The 19,834-nt window shown below is 43.1% G+C and overlaps 1 protein-coding gene across 4 annotated transcripts in view; it reads right to left on the minus strand.

Annotated features, from left to right (window-relative positions):
• Positions 1-19,834, minus strand: part of cadm1a (cell adhesion molecule 1a) — a 431,149-nt gene that overhangs the window by 58,285 nt on the left and 353,030 nt on the right. For all 4 annotated transcript variants that reach the window (XM_029627469.2, XM_029627471.2, XM_029627470.2 and 1 more), the window contains 2 exons: positions 10,998-11,150; positions 8,632-8,769 (listed from right to left, as the gene is read on the minus strand). In XM_029627469.2, coding sequence (XP_029483329.1) covers positions 8,632-8,769; positions 10,998-11,150 — 291 coding nt within the window. The remainder of the gene's footprint in view (positions 1-8,631; positions 8,770-10,997; positions 11,151-19,834) is intronic.

A 19,834-nucleotide genomic window follows, 5' to 3' on the forward strand; every position in this document is an offset into this window, starting at 1 on the left:
CTCAGTGGCAAGTTTATTAGGTACCGCGTCGGACCTTTGCCTCCAGAACAGCCTGAATTCTTTGGGCATGGATTCTACAAAGTAAACCATTGACACCAGGCACGATGGGACCATGGACTCATGCTGCTTAATCTATCAGCATGACGCAACAGGAAGCGTGATTTGTCGCACCAGGTGATGTTTTTCCACTCCTCAACTGTCCAGTGTTAGTGATCGCGTGCCCTCTGGAGTTGCATGTTTTTTTTAGCTGATAGAGTGTAACAGGCTGTGGTCGTCTGCTACAATAGCCCATCTGTCACAAGGCCCGACGAGTTGTGCATTCCGAGATACCGTTCTTCACAGCACTGTTGAACTGCATCGTTATTTGCCTGTTTGTGGCTGGCCTGTTAGCTTGCACAATTCTTGCAATTCTCCTTCGACTTCTCTCATTAACGAGCTGTTTTCAGCCACAGGACTGTTGCTGACTGAACATTTTTTATTTGAGCACCATTCTCTGTAAACCCTGGACACTGTTGTTCATGAAAAGCACAGATGGCCAGACATTTCTGATACTGGAACAAGCACCCCTGGCACCAATGATGACCATGCTCAAAGTTGCTTAGGTCACTCGTTTTGCCCATTCAAACGATCAACTAAACAGTAACTGAATGCCTCGATGCCTGTCTGCCTGCTTTATATAGCAAGCCATGGCTAAGTGGATTACTGTCTGTAGGAGCTAACCATTTTCGTGAATGGAGTGGTGTACCTAATAAACTGGCAACTGAATGTATACTGAACAAAAATATAAACGCAACATGCAAAGTGTTTCATGAGCTGAAATGAAAGATCCCTTAAATATTCCAAATGCACAAAAATCTTATTTCTCTAAAACGTTGTGCACAAATGTGTTTACATCCCTGTTAGTGAGCATTTCTCCTTTGCCAAGATAATCCATCCACCTGACTGGTGTGGCATATTAAACCTCTTGAAGCTAGGGGGCACTATTTCTATTTTTGGAAAAATAACGTTCCCAAAGTAAACTGCCTATTTCTCAGGACCAGATGCTATAATATGCATATAATTGACAGTTTATGATTGAAAACACTCTAAAGTTTCCAAAATATTCTCTGTGAGTATAACAGAACTGATATTGCAGGCGAAATCCTGAGAAAAATCCAACCAGGAAGTGACTCTTATTTTGAAACCCCTGTCTTTCTATGCATCCCTATTGCCCATTGAAAGGGATATCAACCAGATTCCTTTTTCTGTGGCTTCCCTAAGGTGTCTACAGCCTTTAGACGTAGTTTCAGGCCTTTATTTTGAAGAATGAGTGTAAACGTCCACATTGCGTAAGTGGTCTGTTGTTGGCTCTCAGTGTGATTTTTGCGCAAAACAGAGAGGTAGCCATTTTTCCTCCCGGTCCTAGTGAAAAGCCAACTGTCCCGGTTGATATATTATCAAATAGATATTTGAAAAACACCTTGAGGATTGATTATAAAAAACGTTTGCCATGTTTCTGTCGATATTATGGATATAATTTGGAATTTTTGTCTGCGTTGTCGTGACCACTATTTCCGGTGGATTCCTAAGCATAATGCATCAAACTAACGTATTTGGATATAAAAAATATCAAAAGGAACATTTGCTGTCTAACTGGGAGTCTTGTGAGTGAAAACATCCGAAGCTCATCAAAGGTAAACAATTAATTTGATTGCTTTTCTGATTTTCGTAACAAAGTTACCTGCCACTAGGTCTACATAATGTTTTGCTAGTATATAGATAAACTTACAAAAACGCTTGTATTGTTTTCGCTGTAAAGCATCATTTCAAAATCTGAGACGACAGGGTAATTAACAAAAGGCTAAGCTGTGTTTTGCTATATTTCACTTGTGATTTCATGAATATTTTCTAGTAAGATTATTTGACCGTTGCGCTATGCTATTTAGCGTAGTTGATGACAACCGGATCCGGGATGGGTGGTTCCAAGTTAAGAATCTGATTAAACAGCATGATGATTACAAAGATGCACCTTGTGCTGAGGACAATAAAAGGCCCCAAACATGTGCAGTTTTGTCACACAATATAATGCCAGTAATGCCAGTAATGTCTCAGGTTTTGAGGGAACTTGCAATTGGCATGCTTACTGCAGGATTATCCACCAGAGCTGTTGCCAGATAATTTAATGTTAACATAAGTCGCCTCCAACATCATTTTAGAGAATTTGGTAGTACGTGCAACCGGCCTCACAACCGCAGACCATTATTAACCACTCCAGCAAAGGACCTCCACATCCTGCTTCCTCAGCTGCGGGATCATCTGAGACCAGCCACCTGAACAACTGATGAAACTGTGGATTTGCACAACCGAAGAATTTCTCCACAAACTGTCAGAAAGTGTCTCAGCAAAGCTCATCTGCGTGCTCGTCATCCTCAATAGGGTCTTGACCTGACAGCAGTTTGGCGTCGTAACCGACTTCAGTGGGCAAATTCTCACCTTCAATGGCCACTTTGTGTGCTCTTCACGGATGGATCCTGGTTTCAACTGTTCCGGGCAGATAGGGTCATATTGGTGAGCGGTTTGCTGTTGTCAACGTTGTGAACAGCGTGCCCCATGGTGACAGTGGGATTATGGTATGGGCAGGCATAAGCTACAGACAATGAACACAATTGCATTTTATCGATGGCAATTTGCACAGAGATACCGTGATGAGATCCTGAGGCCCATTGTCGTGCCATTCATCCGCCATTGAGCATGTTTGGAATGCTCTGGAAGATCATGTATGACAGTGTGTTCCAGTTCCTGACAATATCCAGCAACTTCACACAGACATGGAAGATGAGCGGGACAACAGTCCAAAGGCCACAATCAACAGCCTGATCAACTCTATGCGAAGGAGATGTGTCGCGCTGCATTAGGCAAATGGTTGTCACACCATTAGGACCTAATAAATTAATTGAAATTTACTGATTTCCTTATATCAACTGTAACTCAGTAAAATCTTAAGGATTGTTGCATGTTAAGTTTATATTTTTGTTCAGTGTATATCAGGCAGTGTGAAAGGAAAACCTGGAACATTGGTAAAGAGTTCTGCCACCCAATCCATAGACTGTTCTATCTGCTTCCGCATGGCTGCAGCAACAAGTCTGACACCAGCAGGCTCCTGACTAGCTTCTACCCCCAAGCCATAGGCCTGCTAAATAGCTAACACTTCTTACCGAACCACATTACCATTGTTTTGGAGGTGTTCAGAACAAGGTTAAGGGCAGAGAAAGCTTGTTGACACTAAGAAAGCTTTGTTGTGGAGCGTTTAACACAAAATCCGGGGAGGGGCCAGCTGAGTTTAAGATTGTATCCTCTGCATATAAATGGATGAGAGAGCTTCCTACTGTCTGAGCTATGTTGTTGATGTAAATAGAAAAGAGCGTTGGGCCTCGGATCGAGCCTTGGGGAACTCCTTGGGGACAGGCAGTGGTTGAGACAGCAGATGTTCTGACTTTACACATTGCACTCTTTGAGAAAGATAGTTAACAAACCAGGCCAAAGACCCATCAGAGCAACCAATATTCCTTAGCCGACCCACAATAATGGAATGGTCTACCGTATAAAAAGCTCTGGCCAAGTCAATTTTTACCATGTAAGTTGACTGAGAACACATTCTCATTTACAGAAACAACCTGGGGGATAGTTACAGAGGAGCCTATTGTCAGCTGGAGATGATTAGGTGACCGTGATGGTATGAGGGACAGCTTGGGAATTTAGCCAGGACACCTACTCTTAAAATAAGTGCCAAGGGCTCTTTAGTGAAGAAAGAGAATCAGGAAACTTGTTTAATGTCCCATCTGAAAGACAGCACCCTACACAGGGAACCATCCCCAATCACTGCCCTGGGAAAGAGTGCCTCCTACTGGCCCTCCAACACCACTTCCAGCAGCATCTGGTCTCCTATCTAGGGACCGACCAGGACCAACCCTGCTTAGCTTCAGAAGCAAGCCAGCAGTGGGATGCAGTGTAAAGATAGCAGCACATGCCGAGCACTGTAAAAACGAATTTGGCGCTAATAAAGCATCGTGGAGATGGAGCACCGAGGTGTGTCTTATATCAAACACAGTCAGTTATTTTTCTGAACTGAGAAACCAGCTGAGGTAACTGCCTGACCAATGAGATCAAGTGAACAATTTACTACCAGGGGAAAAGACAGTCAGCAGACACTGGCTCTATCACATCGAGAATGTGCAATGTATATCTTGACCTAAGGAGTTAATTTGATTCTCCCTACATTTTATGTTATTATTACACAGTAGATAATTGCTGGTATGTTGCATATCACTGCACTGCGCTGTCAACATTATACTATAGTAAACCTGTGCTGGGCACTTCCTCAAAAGATGGAGATGCAAATACCTTTTGAATTGGATGATGCAAACTGAATCTTATTTACTTAGATAAGATATCATCTTCCCACGGTGATAGCATCTCCGTTTGATAGCTACAATCTCAGATGTGGCACTTGAGATTATTCCAACACTATTTTTGAGTGCTAGCATACAAATTAACGTTAATGAAAAGCAAATTGCTTTGGTAGTTAAAGAGTGAAGCTCGGGGTTCAACATCAATGCAGACAGAGTCAAGCTACTTTTAATCGCTTAGCTATTCCTTCACATGCAGCGCCATTAACAGTCCCCGTTACTTTACATTCGAAAATCGATCATTGTAATTTAAGCGCCATTTAGGAGCACGGGGGGGTGGGGTACGCTGGTGGCCTGCATTTGGGGAGAATGAACTCAGATCCGTCGAAACGCCTCAGACATTTCTTGACTACTTGCCGACTGCAAGTTCAATTATGCTTTTATCAATTTGCCAGTCATTCTGGCAGTGTGGCAGGATAATTGAAATCACCCTGGTGGTTCTCTTTGAAGACTTAAGGCTAATGGCCATGTTCGCCCTTGTCCGTCACTTCTCCGTCCACCCCCCACCTCCCTCTCTCTCATCTAGTCTTGTCCAGACAAAAACCTGTGCTGCTGGAGCTCCCATTGTTCCTTGACTTTCATTTCACTCGTACGCTTAAGTGCTGGAGATATCCGTGGAAGTCAGGAAATAAAAGAGGGGGAAATATTAACCACAGAACAAAACAAGCAGGATAAGAAAGAGGACAAAGAGGGAGAGGGGTGAAATGAGAAGGGAGACCGAGAGAGGGCAAGGGTGAGGGGAGAAAGAGAGCGGGAGAGACCGAGAGAGGGCAAGAGAAGAGCTATAATGGTAGTAGGATAACTGAGGCTTTGCTTCAGAGGCCGACATCTTGGTTTACATTCAGGACAGGTATGTAACCTTTAAATGATATTTAAAACACGCCCGATTATCCCTTAAGGTAATTAGGTTAAATCATGAGGATGTTTAATTAGAAATAAATCTGCAAGGTGCCGAAAGCAATTTGGAGCAGGCGGCGAGTGGCATGGACCGTGGTGACACGTTCTTCCCTCTTGTGTCCTACATCCTGGCTCTATCTCAATTAGTCATTCCATGATTCCTCAATTCCTATCTCCTTGCGTCCTTCTCAACCATATTAGAGGTCTAAGGTCCTTCCCCTCAGACCATCTATAAATGATTTTGCAAGGAACCCAGGAAAGATGACTTTATAAAGAACCCTGGTCTCTTCTGACCTCAAGCCTCCTCCTTCTCAACCTCCACATTCCGTCCATGAAGTTATTACAACTCCCACATATCTACCTCAATTACCTCGTACTCCTGCACATTGACTCGGTACTTGTACCCCTTGTATATAGTGGAGTTATCGTTACTCATTGTGTATCTACAGTGCTTTCAGAAAGAATTCACATTCACACCATATCCCATAATGTCAAAGTGGAACTATGTCTTGAGCCAATAAGTATTCAACCCCTTTGTTATGGCAAGCCTTAATAAGTTCAGGAGTAAAAATATACTTAACAAATCACATAATACGTTGCAATAGGGTCTAACATGATTTTTGAATGAGTACTTCATGTCTGTACCCCACACATACAATTATCTGTCAGGTCCCTCAGCCGAGATGTGAATTTCAAACACAGATTCAACCACAAAGACCTGGGAGGGTTTCCAATGCCTCGCAAAGAAGGGCACCTATTGGTAGATGTGTAAAAAAACAAAACAGACATTGAATATCCCTTTGAGCAATGTGAAGTTATATTACACTTTGGATGGCGTATCAATACACTGAGTTACTACAAAGATACCCTCCTAACTTTACTAAAGAAAAACCGTGGAATGAGTAGGTGCATCACTGCCTGGTATGGCAACTGCTCGGCATCTGACCAAAAGGCTACAGAGGGTAGTGCGTATGGCCCAGTACATCAGTGGAGCCAAGCTTCCTGCCATCCAGGACCTACATACTAGGTGGTGTCAGAGGAAGGTCCCAAAAATTGTCAAAGACTCCAGTCACCCAAGTCATAGACAGTTCTCTGTGTTACCGTACGGCAAGCAGTACTGGAGCGCCAAGTCTAGGACCAGAAGGCTCCTTAACTGCTTCTACCCCAAGCCATAAGACTGCTGAACAAATAATCAAATGGCCACCCGGACTATTGTTATTTTATTGTGTTACTTTTTATTATTTTTTAAACTTTAGTTTATTTGGTAAATATTTTCTTAACTCTTTCTTGAACTGTATTGTTGGTTAAGGGCTTGTAACTAAGCATTTCACGGTAAGGTGACACCTGTTGCATTCGGCGCATGTGACAAATAAAGTTTGATTTGATTTGTGTCCAAACATTTGACTGGTACTGTATGTAAATTATATATATATATATAATTATCAATACATTTGCAAAAATGTCTAAAAACATGTTGTCATTATGGGGTATTGTGTGTAGATGGGTGAGACAAAATAATATATTTAATCCATTTTGAATTTGGGCTGAATAACTAAATGGGTATGAATACATTCTGAAGGGACTGTATTATTAATATAACTTTTTGATTATTTCTCTATTTTCTTTCTTTCGGCTGGGAAGAGGCCCGTAAGTAAACATTTCACTGTTAGTCCACACCTGTTGTTTACGAAGCATGTGACAAATAAAAATGTGATTTGAAATCTGATTTGAACAATGTGGCATGCCATATTCATCATGTTGATGTGGCAATTAAAAGCAAAAACATGGCCTCCACTCTACATCGTTCAAGACGAAGCAAGTCTACATTCAGAGGTGGTTGGCAATAGAAAGCCCTGGAACTGTTGTCTAGCAACATCACAAAACATTTTACACGGCTTGCAGTAAAGTTCAGATGTTGGAACTCTCCGTCATCCTCTGTTTGTTGTCAGGTAACTTCTCTTGTCAACCCAGAGAGTGAAGAAAGATATCATCCACACAGCTAGGCCTAGCCAGCGCTATTCAACAAGACTGGAGTAGTTACGCTAATGGTTAACGCATGGAACTGTCCAACTGTCCTGGAGTGCCACAGCGGGTGCGGACTTAGGCACTAAAACACCGGATTCCTCTAAACCTGGTCTATATTGAAGACCATGATTAGTTGATTACATGAATCAGGTGTTAGCGCTTGGCAGAAAGTTCAAGGAAAAATCCATTCAAAAATTATCTTTAAAAAATTACAATATTAGTCCACGCATCATCATGATGTGGCAAGTGACACGTTGCTTCTTGAAAGTCAAATATCTTGAAAACTTGACTGCTGACATGCAAAACATTTTGGGTCTGTATTAACAGTGGAACAAAATATAGTTTTTGAGTGGAGTTTTCCTTTAAGCCTGCATACACTGCACACAGTCCTGCAGGACCAGAGTCAACCGACCGTCTCCTGAGTTAAAGTGGTCATTGAGTAGATGAAACCAAGTTGAAAGGCTTTGACTCCTCATTAGGGCTTTGCACCATTAGTGATTGGTATGAGGTTGTGGTTATGACGTGGGTGAAGAGCTTTGGACTATGCTGAGTAGGAACTGGAACAGCAGGGGGTCATTCCATTGGCCCAATCCTGGGCCCCCCTAATCCCAGCTCCCTTTGAAGAGAGGCTTGAAAGCTGCCACTGTGCCAAGAGGCTCGTCGACCACTGAGCCAGCCCATCACTCTAATGGAACTCATTCAGAGCCACGGGAGTGACCCAATTAGGCGGAAGTGTCATTGACGTGGGGCTAATTATAAAGGAATGAGGGAAGGAAGGAAGTAGAAAATAAATCAAGAGAGAGGAAAGTTAGAAAGAGACCGTAGAGGTGCCAAGAGATGGGCTAAAGGAAACGTCTATGGAGATGATGAGGGGAGAGGTTTTGGTGTTGACTTGGTGATGAGCCATCACCCACGGAGTCTCTGTCTGGTTTTATTGACACACTATGTGAAGGTCTTTGAATAAAGATATGGTCATGAATGTGTCACTATATCACTGAGTCAATTCATTTGAACCTAATCAATGTAGGGAATGGAAAATGATGCATTTACAACAATAGACAACTTTACAATTCATACTGAGTAATTCACTACAATGACTTCAACTGTCGCCTTCTTATCCGTCTTCGAAAGAAACATCTAGTTTAAGACTTTGGTCTTTCAGTCGGAGACTCCGCTGAGTTGTAGAAGACCACTCAAGTATTTTGTGAGTGACAGGGTTGACAAAGTGTTTTGGGCGTGACAGTGTTAACGGGCAGTAACCTACCTTGGAGCTCTTTGTCTCCCTTCATCCATCTGATGGTGGCGGCGGGCTTGCTGCCCATGGCGGTGCAGGTCATCTCTGTCTCATTGCCCTCGATTACCTGCCCCTCCCGGGACTCGATGATTGGGTTGCCTGGAGGGACTGGCAGGGGGGACAAATAGACACAGTGTTTAAGGAACTTGGGGCATAAATCACCCTAAAAACCAGGGGGTTTAAACCACCATCTTAGATGTCTTAACCATTTTTGGAAATACTTTGAGATAAATCAGATTGACTACAGTCGTTTTGTTGTAAACAAAACAAAGTCAGAATGCGTGCAGAAAAGAAAGTGTGAAAAAGGACTAAGTTATATTTAAGTGCGCATATCCAAGTCAGAATCGGCACCTATCAGCTTTTGGCGAAAGGCTCTACACAAAATAAAATAATAATCACCCACTTTATAATAAAGCCCATACGCTGACAATACGCAGGACACTTTAGATGTTATAGGATGTTTTGTCCCACTTCTCTAAACTAGACTGTTCCCATAAACATGTGAGTTGAGACCACTCACCGATTTTAGGTTACTTAATTCCAGCTCTTGCTGGCTACCTACTGCCACTTGAAACAGCTTGATACCATTTGCACTGTTCTACCTCTGCCTTGGCCCAGACACACAGATCCAAGCCAGAGCCAGCCTCCCCATTTTCTCCTTGTGAACACTTTCAGATCACAATCATTCCCCGCATCCCGCTGTCAAACTTCATTGCCAAAATGCCATCATTATGTCTAAGTGCGTGCTCTTGTTTCAAGCACATTTTGTATGTCGCATTGTACAGTATAATACGCACACAATGTAATTTCCCCTCAAAAACCCTGTGAAAATGCACAGTGGAGAACTGGATGGGTGCTGGGTTTTGATTGGCGTGGCTCTTGAAGTGTTTCTGCTTTGACGGCAAATTTCGGCTGTGAGCTGAAGACAATGTTCGTCAACTTGCTTGACAAGGTTTAGATTGAAGCCATTCTGTTGGCTTTGGATTGTTTTGTATGTATGCTTACAAAACATGACATCATGAAAGTGACATATAAAACATATTTTGCTTTCAATGAAATGGCCTCATCCCTAAAAGCGAGACTTTTACTCCTGTTAATTGTTTTTCAAGGAAATGATTATTCAATTCATGCTTTGCACGTTGGCTTGACACCTTGATGACTGTATTTATTTGTCCTTTATTATCATTATTGAAACCCTGCACTTATCTTCTGTCACAAAAACAGAGTGAAGAGAAAGGGTTAAAGTTTGTCTCAGTGCAAAAGTGAGTGAGAGAAGGCTACTTTCAGATACAGCTGTGGGATCAACCACTCCATCGGTCTTTGACGTGCCAGTGATAGCTGTGTGTGTGTGTGTGTGTACATGTTTTACTATACTTGTGAGTATCAGAGGTCTTCACAAGAATAGAAAAACAACTACAATTCTGAATAGTGAAGACATTTAGCCAGTTCTCACTTGTAAAAAGGCTATTTTAGGCTTAGGGATTAGGTTTAAGGTTAGGTTTAGAATTAGGGATTAGTGGTTAGGTTTAGGAGTTAGGTTTAGGGTTAAGGTTAGGCTTAAGTTTAGGGTAAGGGTTAGATTTAGGGAAAATAGTATTTGGAATGGGAATCAATTGTTGGTCTCCAAAAAGTCCTCACAAGTATAGTAAGACATAGCTTTGTGTGTGTGTGTGTGTGTTTTCAATCATACTCTCATAACTAATGTCAACGTAGATGGTCTGATACATATTTCCCTTCTATAAGCATTGTGTGTTGGCTTTGGTCATCCTCAAAGCCAACACCTCCTTTGGCCGCCTTTCCTTCCAGTTCTCTGCTGCCAATGACTGGAACAAATTGCAAAAATCACTGAAGCTGGAGACTTATATCTCCCTCTCTAACTTTAAGCATCAGCTGTCAGAGCAACTTACCGATCACTGTACCTGTACACAGCCCATTTGTCAATAGCACATCCAACTACCTCATCCCCATAATGTTTTTTGTTGTTGTCGTTGCTCTTTTGCACCCCAGTATCTCTACTTGCACATCATCATCTGCACATCTATCACTCCAGTGTTAATGCTAAATTGTAAATATTTTGCCTCTATGGCCTATTTATTGCCTTACCTCCCTAATCTTACTACATTTGCACTCACTGTACATATATTTTTCTATTGTGTTATTGACTGTATGTTTGTTTATCCCATGTGTAACTCTGTGTTGTTGTTTTTGTCGCACTGCTTTGCTTTATCTTGGCCAGATCGCAGTTGTTAATGAGAACTTGTTCTTAACTGGCCTACCTGGTTAAATAAAAGGTGAAATATAAAAATAAATACAAATAAAAGTGTGTGTAGTCATACTCAGCACAGTGATGTCAGCGTAGGCCTCCTGTGGAGGGTCTGTGTACAACTGGCACACGTATCTCCCCTCGTCAGACAGGGTCACGTTGGACAGAGACACCCGCAGCTCATTGTCCGAGAAGTTCACCAGCTGGAAGCGGGCATCTTTCAGGGCTGAACGGTCAAAGAAAGAGAGATAGGGAGAGAAAGAGGGAGAGAGAGAAAAGGAGCGATAGAAGGGGGGGGGGGGTCAAAATAGTGTCATTGTTATGCACTGACTATGAAAATGACTGTCGACCTACTAGGTGAGAGTATCTTTGAGTGGAGTTCCAGGTGGAGTTTCAAGAGTTAAAGTATGAGGTAAAGTCTACAGGCACGTGGTCGTCATATGCTCACTCCCACACTTCCGACTCTAGTCCATCACATCCAGCAAACCTTGCTTGCCCCCTATGGAGAGAGCTCACATAGAGGGATGCTAACCAAACCAAACAACAAACGCCAGTCTTAACTTTGAGGTCTTCGTATCCAGCTCAGGGTCCCTCACCTAATTAGAACAGCAGTGTGTGCTGAATGACACACACACACACACACACACACACACACACACACACACACACACACACACACACAAGCTCGCAGACTAATGAGCAGTCCATTAGTGGTTTGTTTTGCCTTGGATCACGCGATGGAGAATGCCAACGGAGAATGCCAACGTCTGGTTAAGATGAAACCTTCCCCCCACCAACCCCAACAGATTGACAGCGGCCATTTATTGCTCTCTGTCTTCTTCCCCTCCCCAAGCCACGTTTCTTCTCACCCACAGCAGACCAGTTCAAAAGAGCGAAACCAACAACATAAAAAGAGGTAGCGTGAATAAATACATAAATAAATGGAAACAAATAGCAAAATGATCTGGCATCATTACAGTTTGCAGCGGCGGGCACATGAAAGCCAGGGTTGTGATGGTGATGGGGGATGGGGTGAAGCTGATTGTTCTTGGTTCCAGCTGGTTAGCCGTGCTCTTTTGCTTTTATTCCAAAAGCATGGGAAAAGAGGAGGAGGAAAGCAAGAGAGGCTGTCAGTCCAACGTGAGGACTTATACTGAACAAATGCAACATGCAAGAATTTCAACGATTTTACTGAGTTACAGCTCTTATAAGGACATCAGTCAAATTAAATAAATTCATAAATTCATAATTGATGGCTTTCACATGACTTGACTGGGGATACAGATATGCATCTGTTGGTCACAGATACCTTAAAAAAAAGGTAGGGGCGTAGTTCAGAAAACCAGTCACTATCTGGTGTGAACACCATTTGCCTCATGCAGCGCAACATCTCTTTTGCATAGAGTTGTACCACTCCTCTTCAATGGCTGTGCGAAGTTGGTGAATATTGGCGGGAACTGGAACACACTGCCGTACACGTCGATCCATTGCATTCCAAACATGCTCAATGGGTGACGTGTCTGGTGGGTATGCAGGCCATGGAAGAACTGGGACATTGTCAGCTTCCATGAATTGTGTACAGATTCTTGTGACATGGGGCCTTGCAATATCATGCTGAAACATGGTGGTGGTGGTGGTGGATGAATGGCACGACAATGGGCCTCAGGATCTCATCACTGTATCTCTGTGCATTCAACTTGCCAACGATAAAATGCAATTGTGTTCGTTGTCCATAGCTTATGCCTGCCCATAACATAACCCCACCGCCACCAGGGGGAACTCTGTTCACAACGTCGACATCAGCAAACCGCTAGCCCACACGACGCCATACACGCTGTCTGCCATCTGCCCGGTATAGATAAACCGGGATTCATCTGTGAAGAGCACACTTCTCCAGCAAGCAAGAGGCCATCGAAGGTGAGCATTTGCCCACTGAAGTCTGTTAACTGCAGTCAGGTTAAGACCCTGGTGAGGACGACGAGCACACATATGAGCTTCCCTGAGAAGGTTTCTGACATATTGTGCAGAAATTATTTGGTTGTGCAAACCCACAGTTTCATCAGCTGTCTGGGTGGCTGGTCTCAGAGGATCCTGTAGGTGAAAAATCCGGATGTGGAGGTCCTGGGCTGGCGTGGTTACACGTGGTCTGCAGTTGTGTATGGTTGGATGTACTGCCAAATTATCGACAACGACTTTGGAGGAGGCTTATGGTAGAGAACATTTAGCTCTCTGGCAACAGCTCTTGTGGACAGCAAACATGCCCATTGCATGCTAAATTGTAGTCTCAACATCAACGGTGAAGAGGCGACTCCGGGATGCTGGCCTTATTTATTTCTGGATATTTTGAGCCTGTAATCGAACCCACAAATGCTGATGATCCAGAGACTCAACTAGTCTAAAGGCCAGTTTTATTGCTTCTTTTATCAGCACAACAGTTTTCAGCTGTGCTAACATAATGGCAAAAGGGTTTTCTAATTATCAATTAGCCTTTTAAAAGATAAACTTGGATTAGCTAACACAACGTGCCACTGGAACACAGGAGTGATGGTTGCTGATAATGGGCCTCTGTACGCCTATGTAGATTTTCCATTTCCAGCTACAATAGTAATTTACAACATTAACAATGTCTACACTGTATTTCTGATCAATTTGATGTTATTTTAATGGACAAAAAAATGTGCTTTTCTTTCAAAAACAAGAACACTTCTAAGTGACCCCAAACTTTTGAAAGGTAGTGTATATCAACAACACAGATGTGGCTTTGGCCAAAAAAACGGAGAGAATTGGAGGTGGTGAGAAACTGAACACTGATACATTTTTGGATGGTACAACAGTGTTAGGGCTTGACAACACAAAAGCTCTGTGTTCAACAGGGAACATAGCCTTTCACTAGTGCAGTGATGTTGTTCCTGGACACAAGCGTCGCCATGTTGTGAGGGTTCAGTGGCCCGCCATGTCCCCATTACGGCACAACAACGGCGCCCGCCCGCGACATCCAGCTCACCACGGGGGAGCCCGGGAATGGACACGCAGCTTGTCCCCACTAGCTCCTGCCGCAGCAGTGCTGTCCAATGGGGTGAGTTCAAGGAAAACAAAGGCACTAGAAGTGGAAAGCAATTCCACTAAAGAAAACTAACTGAAAAAGAAAGTATTTCGATGTTGATTCGTTCTTTCATTTCCTTTAGTTTGACAGAGGGTTTCTCAGATAATGTACTTCTTGGAAGGTACAAACACAGGGGCAGACAGAAGTGGGCAAAAAAAGGCAATGACAACACAGTAAAAACGAGTGTGGAGAGACACTGGTGAAGCAACAAACACTTGATCAAAACAATATGTGGGAATATGATTCATAGTGGCAAGGAACAGGGAGAAAACAGACACAAAGAAGAACAAGGACAAGGAAACAATGGGAAATAGCCCAGTCACACAGCAGGGTTGGAAACTGCAGTACATTTCAGACGGAATAATAGATGTGGGCGGTAAAGAAAAGGCTTCGCAAACAAATGAATTCCAGGAATGTCAAAGCATGCCTGGCGAGGTATTTCTGAGGTATTTCTCCCGATCCCCTTCTTCTTTGGGTTCAGAGGTGCTACAACATGGAGGATGACCCCTCTCCTTTTCTTCTCTTTTTCCACCCCTTTCTCCCTCATCATGAGTTCGGGCTGAGGAGAGACGGAGCAATTCTGACAATCCTAATTAGAATTGAATTATGCTTGCCTTGAGGATTTTGGTAACAATAATGAAAACAAAGTATTTGGATTAAGTGTGGGGGGGGTTGTCGCTGTGGAAGTCTCAAAACACAGCAGTAGACTATTCCTGCTGATTCAAACTTGAATACAGCAGCTATAAGAGTTTCAAAACTAGCACATTTATTTTATGTAACACCCACCCACACAAGGCAGAGACTTGGAGGAACGTTTGTACAGTATACATTTTATTTTAGGGAATGTATGTTTCATTTCTATGGTGGTCTTGAATTAGATTGTGAAAACCAAAGTCAATGTTCTTCATGCAGCCTCTCTACAACCAAACAAACAGCCCTCTATGAAAATGAATAAACAGCTTTCTTCAAAATAAAACTGATTCACTGTTCACATTGCAAGAGTATTCAAAAAACATAATTGGTTTTGGAGGGTATTGCATCACTCAATTCGTCTCTTTTGTTATTTACCTCGTATCAGAAGACCCCAAGCCATCTCATGAATAAAGTGATCCTACTTAGGTATGAAATAGTATGAAATAATAAAACAGAGGACTTTCTGTCCAAGATTTCAAATTCATTTGCCTGGGTCAGATCAACGCGGACAATGCCATTTTTTTATATTTTTAAATGACACTCATTTCCATTCGCGAGGGGTGGACAGTCGCCTAAAGTGGTGTTGAATATACATTGCTTATTTTCGCGTTATCACAAATAGCCAAAGGTCCGTTCGGCACCGTCGAGGAAACGGATGATGGGGCTCAAAAGGCTGCACAAACACACCCAGCCACATCCATTGAGTCCTGGCAATCTCTGCATTGAAATGAAGCTGACTGTAAACACAAAAGGGGGAAAATAAACTCCAATTCATAGCAGAGCAAAAAAAATATATAAAGATGAGATAAACTCAACTTTGATGGCTGCAATGGGTTATTTCTTTCTTCTTTCTTTCTCTCTTTTCTCCCTCTCTCTCTCATTGTATATCATTTGCGTCGTTTCTCCCTGGTTTCATCGAGGAGGGCTGGCTGCAGCTTCTTGGAGACAAGCTTCTGGGTTCTTCCTAAGTGGCGGCAATCAATTCTGATTAGTGGACCCGGCTACTTTTTGAGAGGAGCCCATTAAAGTTTTATTAAGGAGCGAGAGAGGGCGAAGGTAGGTGGGGGAGGGTAATTTGGCTCCTCTGACAGACCCCCACCACACACATGCACGCACATATGCAGACACGATACACTCGCACACACACACTTCAAGTGTTGTAGAAAAGGGAATCGTGGCGCCCAACCCTCCTCATCTCTCATGGCCCTTTAGCTGATTCCATGCGGTTTTCTCACCTTTGAACGGCGCCGGAGAGAGACACCTTTAAATGATAAAGTGAGGGGCGGAAAGATCAGAGAGGGTGAACTTTTGGCTTGGCTGCTGCCGTCCCCTTAATGGCCGGGTCAGTGCCTTGAAAAACCAAGGAGGAGATGGAGGTGAGGTCTTCTTTAAGAGATTGGGAGCTGTAGTGGTCAAGGTAAGGTAAAGGTGTCCATTGGTAATGCAGAGGCTGCTTTCAGACAGGTACCATCCGGGGCCCAGGGGACCCCGCACACACCCTGGCCTTCAAAAGTATGGCTGTCCATCGACTGTACAGGTATCAAGTGTCTGTCTCTTCACTGTGAATGCCAGTCCAAAAGCGTGTGTGTGTCTCTTAACTCGTTAAGTGTGCCTACAGTATATCATTGTGTGTATGTGTGTGTTTGTGTGTGCTCACTTTGTGTGCAGAGGGCTAAGCCTGGGAGGAGGTGAGGCCCCCTCACCACACAGGGCTATGACCGCTCCCTTGAAGTGGGGTCACAGGATGTCAATGTCAAAGCTCTCTCCTCTCTTTCTCTCCCCCAATATGGATTTTAGTTGGAGGGGCCCAATATGATATTCCAGGGGAGGCTGGTAGCAGAGCCAAGCTATAATTAAACAGTGCAGCTGCAGTGAAATGCCAGAGTGTTCTTGGGAAAAGATCACAAGAGATCAAGGCGCCCCGTCAAAAGATGAGATGCCCTTGACAGCCAGCTGTGGGCTTGGTATTTGGTGCCCCAGCGAAACAGAAAAACACGATGCGCGATTTATGCATGCGATGGGGATCTTGAGGACATGGCTGAGTGGCTGTGTAGTTGTGTGAGGAAGAAGTTTGTGTTGGTGCAAAGGGAGGGAGGGACACAACGTTGGATGCGTCAGAGATAGATGGGAGACCTTCCGAGGACGTGGCTGCTTCTCCGTGTGTGTGTGTGTGTGTGTGTGAGTGTGTGTACACTCATGCCTGAAGACTAGTAGACAGGACTTGGGAACTTGTTGCAAAAGTGTTATACTGTATGTATAACTATACTGTATGTTTGTGTGTATGCTTGTGTGTGTGGGTGTATATCCAACCTCTTCAATTGAATGTGTGTGCGAGTGGAGAGTACCACACTGAACAAAAAAATAAAACGCAACAACAAACATTTCAAATATTTGACTGATTTACAGTTAATATAAGGAAATCAGTCAATTGAAATCAATTAATTAGGCCCTTATCTATGGATTTCAAATGACTGGGGAAACAGATATGCATCTGTTGGTCACAGACCACAAAAAAAAAAGGTCTCACATGTGAAGAAGCCAGATGTGGAGATCCTGGGCTGGCGTGGTTCACATGGTCTGCGGTTGTGAGGCTGGATGGAGGTACTGACAAATTCTCTAAAACAACGTTGGAGGCGGCTTATGGTAGAGAAACACTCAATTATGTGGCAACAGCTCTGGTGGTGCTGTTGCCAGATAATGTGCACAAAATTAGATTGCATATAGAACATTTCTAGGATCTTTTATTTCAGGTCATGAAACATGGGACTAACACTTTACATGTTCCGTATATATTTTTGTTCAGTATAATAACATCTGTAGCAAATTTGAGGAAAACGCTACTGATGTTCTAGTACACGCGCTTCAAAAACTCTCGACCACTGGTACACTCCATTCTGGGCTGGCTACAAGGTCTTTTCCCCGCCCTCCGTTGGTCAAATCTGATCACAACTCTAATCTGCTCCTCCTTTCCTATAGGCAGAAACTCAAACAGGAAATACCCGTGCTAAGGTCAATTCCAATCGGAATCCACACTTCAAGATTGTTTTGATCACCCGGACCCACCTGGACGGAGATATGTTCCCGGTTGCCTCTGAGAATAACATTGACGTATACACTGACAAGGTGACTGAGTTCATCAGGAAGTGTATAGGGGATGCTGTTCCCACTGACAATTAAAATCTACCCAAACAAAAAAACGTGGCTAGATCGCAGCATTCGCGCAAAACTGAAAGTCCGAAACCACCGCATTTAACCATGACAAGGTGACTGGGAATATGGTTGAATACAAACGGTGCAGTTATGCCCTCCGTAAGGCAATCAAACAGCAAAACATTAGTAGAGAGACAAAGCGGAGTCGCAATTCAATGGCTCAGACACGTACAGTTGAAATCGGAGATTTACATACACTTAGGTTGGAGTCATTAAAACGAGTTTTTCAACCACTTCACACATTTCTTGTTAACAAACTATAGTTTTGGTTAGGACATCTACTTTGTGCATGACAAGTAATCTTTCCAACAATTGTTTACAGACAGATTATTTCACTTATTTGTATCACAATTCCAGTGGGTCAGAAGTGTACATACACTAAGTTGACTGTGCCTTTAAACAGCTTGGAAAATTCCAGAAAAGTATGTCATGGCTTTAGAGGCTTCTGATAGGCTAATTGACTTCATTTGAGTCAATTGGAGGTGTACCTGTGGATGTATCTCAAGGCCGACCTTCAAACTCAGTGCCTCTGCTTGACATCATGGGGAAATCAAAAGAAATCAGCCAAGACCTCAGAAAAAAATTGTAGATCTCCACAACTCTGGTTCATCCTTGGGAGAAATTTCCAAACGCCTGAAGGTACCACGTTCATCTGTACAAACAATCGTATGCAAGTAAAAACACCATGGGATCATGCAGACGTCATACCGCTCAGGAAGGAGATGCGTTCTGTCTCCTAGAGATGAACGTACTTTGGTGCCGAAAAGTGCAAATCAATCCCAGAACAACAGCAAAGGACCTTGTAAAGATGCTGGAGGAAACAGGTACAAAAGTATCTATATACACAGTAAAACAATTCCTATATTGACAGAACCTGAAAGGGCGCTCAGCAAGGAAGAAGCCACTGCTCCAAAATCGCCATAAAAAATACAGTCTATGGTTTGCTACTGCGCATGGGGACAAAGATCGTACTTTTTAGAGAAATTTCCTCTGGTCTGATGAAACAAAAAGAGAACTGTTTGGCCATAATGACCATCGTTATGTTTGGAGGAAAAAGCGGGATGTTTGCAAGCCGAAGAACACCATCCCAACCGTGAAGCAAGGGGGTGACAGCATCATGTTGTGGGGATGCTTTGCTGCAGGAGGGACTGGTGCACTTCACAAAATAGATGGCATCATGACGGAGGAAAATTATGGGGACATATTAAAGCAACATCTCAAGACATCAGTCAGGAAGTTAAAGCTTGGTTGCAAATGGGTCTTCCAAATGGACAATGACCCCAAGGATACTTCCAAAGTTGTGGCAAAATGGCTTAAGGACAACAAAGTCAAGGTATTGTAGTGGCCATCACAAAGCCCTGACCTCAATCCTATAGAAAATGTGTGGGCAGAACTGAAAAAACGTGTGTGAGCAAGGAGGCCTACAAGCCTGACTCAGTTACACCAGCTCTGTCAGGAGGAATGAGCCAAAATTCACCCAACTTATTGTGGGAAGCTTGTGGAAGGCAACCTGAAACGTTTGACCCAAGTTAAACAATTTAAAGGCAATGCTACTAAATATTAATTGAGTGTATGTAAACTTCTGATGCACTGGAAATGTGATGAAAGAAATAAAAGCTGAAATAAATAATTCTCTCTACTATTATTCTGGCATTTCACATTCTTAAAATAAAGTGGTGATACTAACTGACCTAAGACAGGGAATTTTTACTAGGATTAAATGTCAGGAATGGTGAAAAACTGAGTTTAAATGTATTTGGATAAGGTGTATGTAAACTTCAACTGTATGTGGCAGGGACTCCAGACAATCAAAGGGAAAACCAGCCACGTCGCGGACACTGATGTCTTGCTCACGGACAAGCAAAACAACTTCTTCACCTGCTTTTGAGGATCCCACAGTGCCA

Source organism: Oncorhynchus nerka, linkage group LG22, assembly GCF_034236695.1.
Source record: "Oncorhynchus nerka isolate Pitt River linkage group LG22, Oner_Uvic_2.0, whole genome shotgun sequence".
Lineage (NCBI taxonomy): Eukaryota > Metazoa > Chordata > Actinopteri > Salmoniformes > Salmonidae > Oncorhynchus > Oncorhynchus nerka.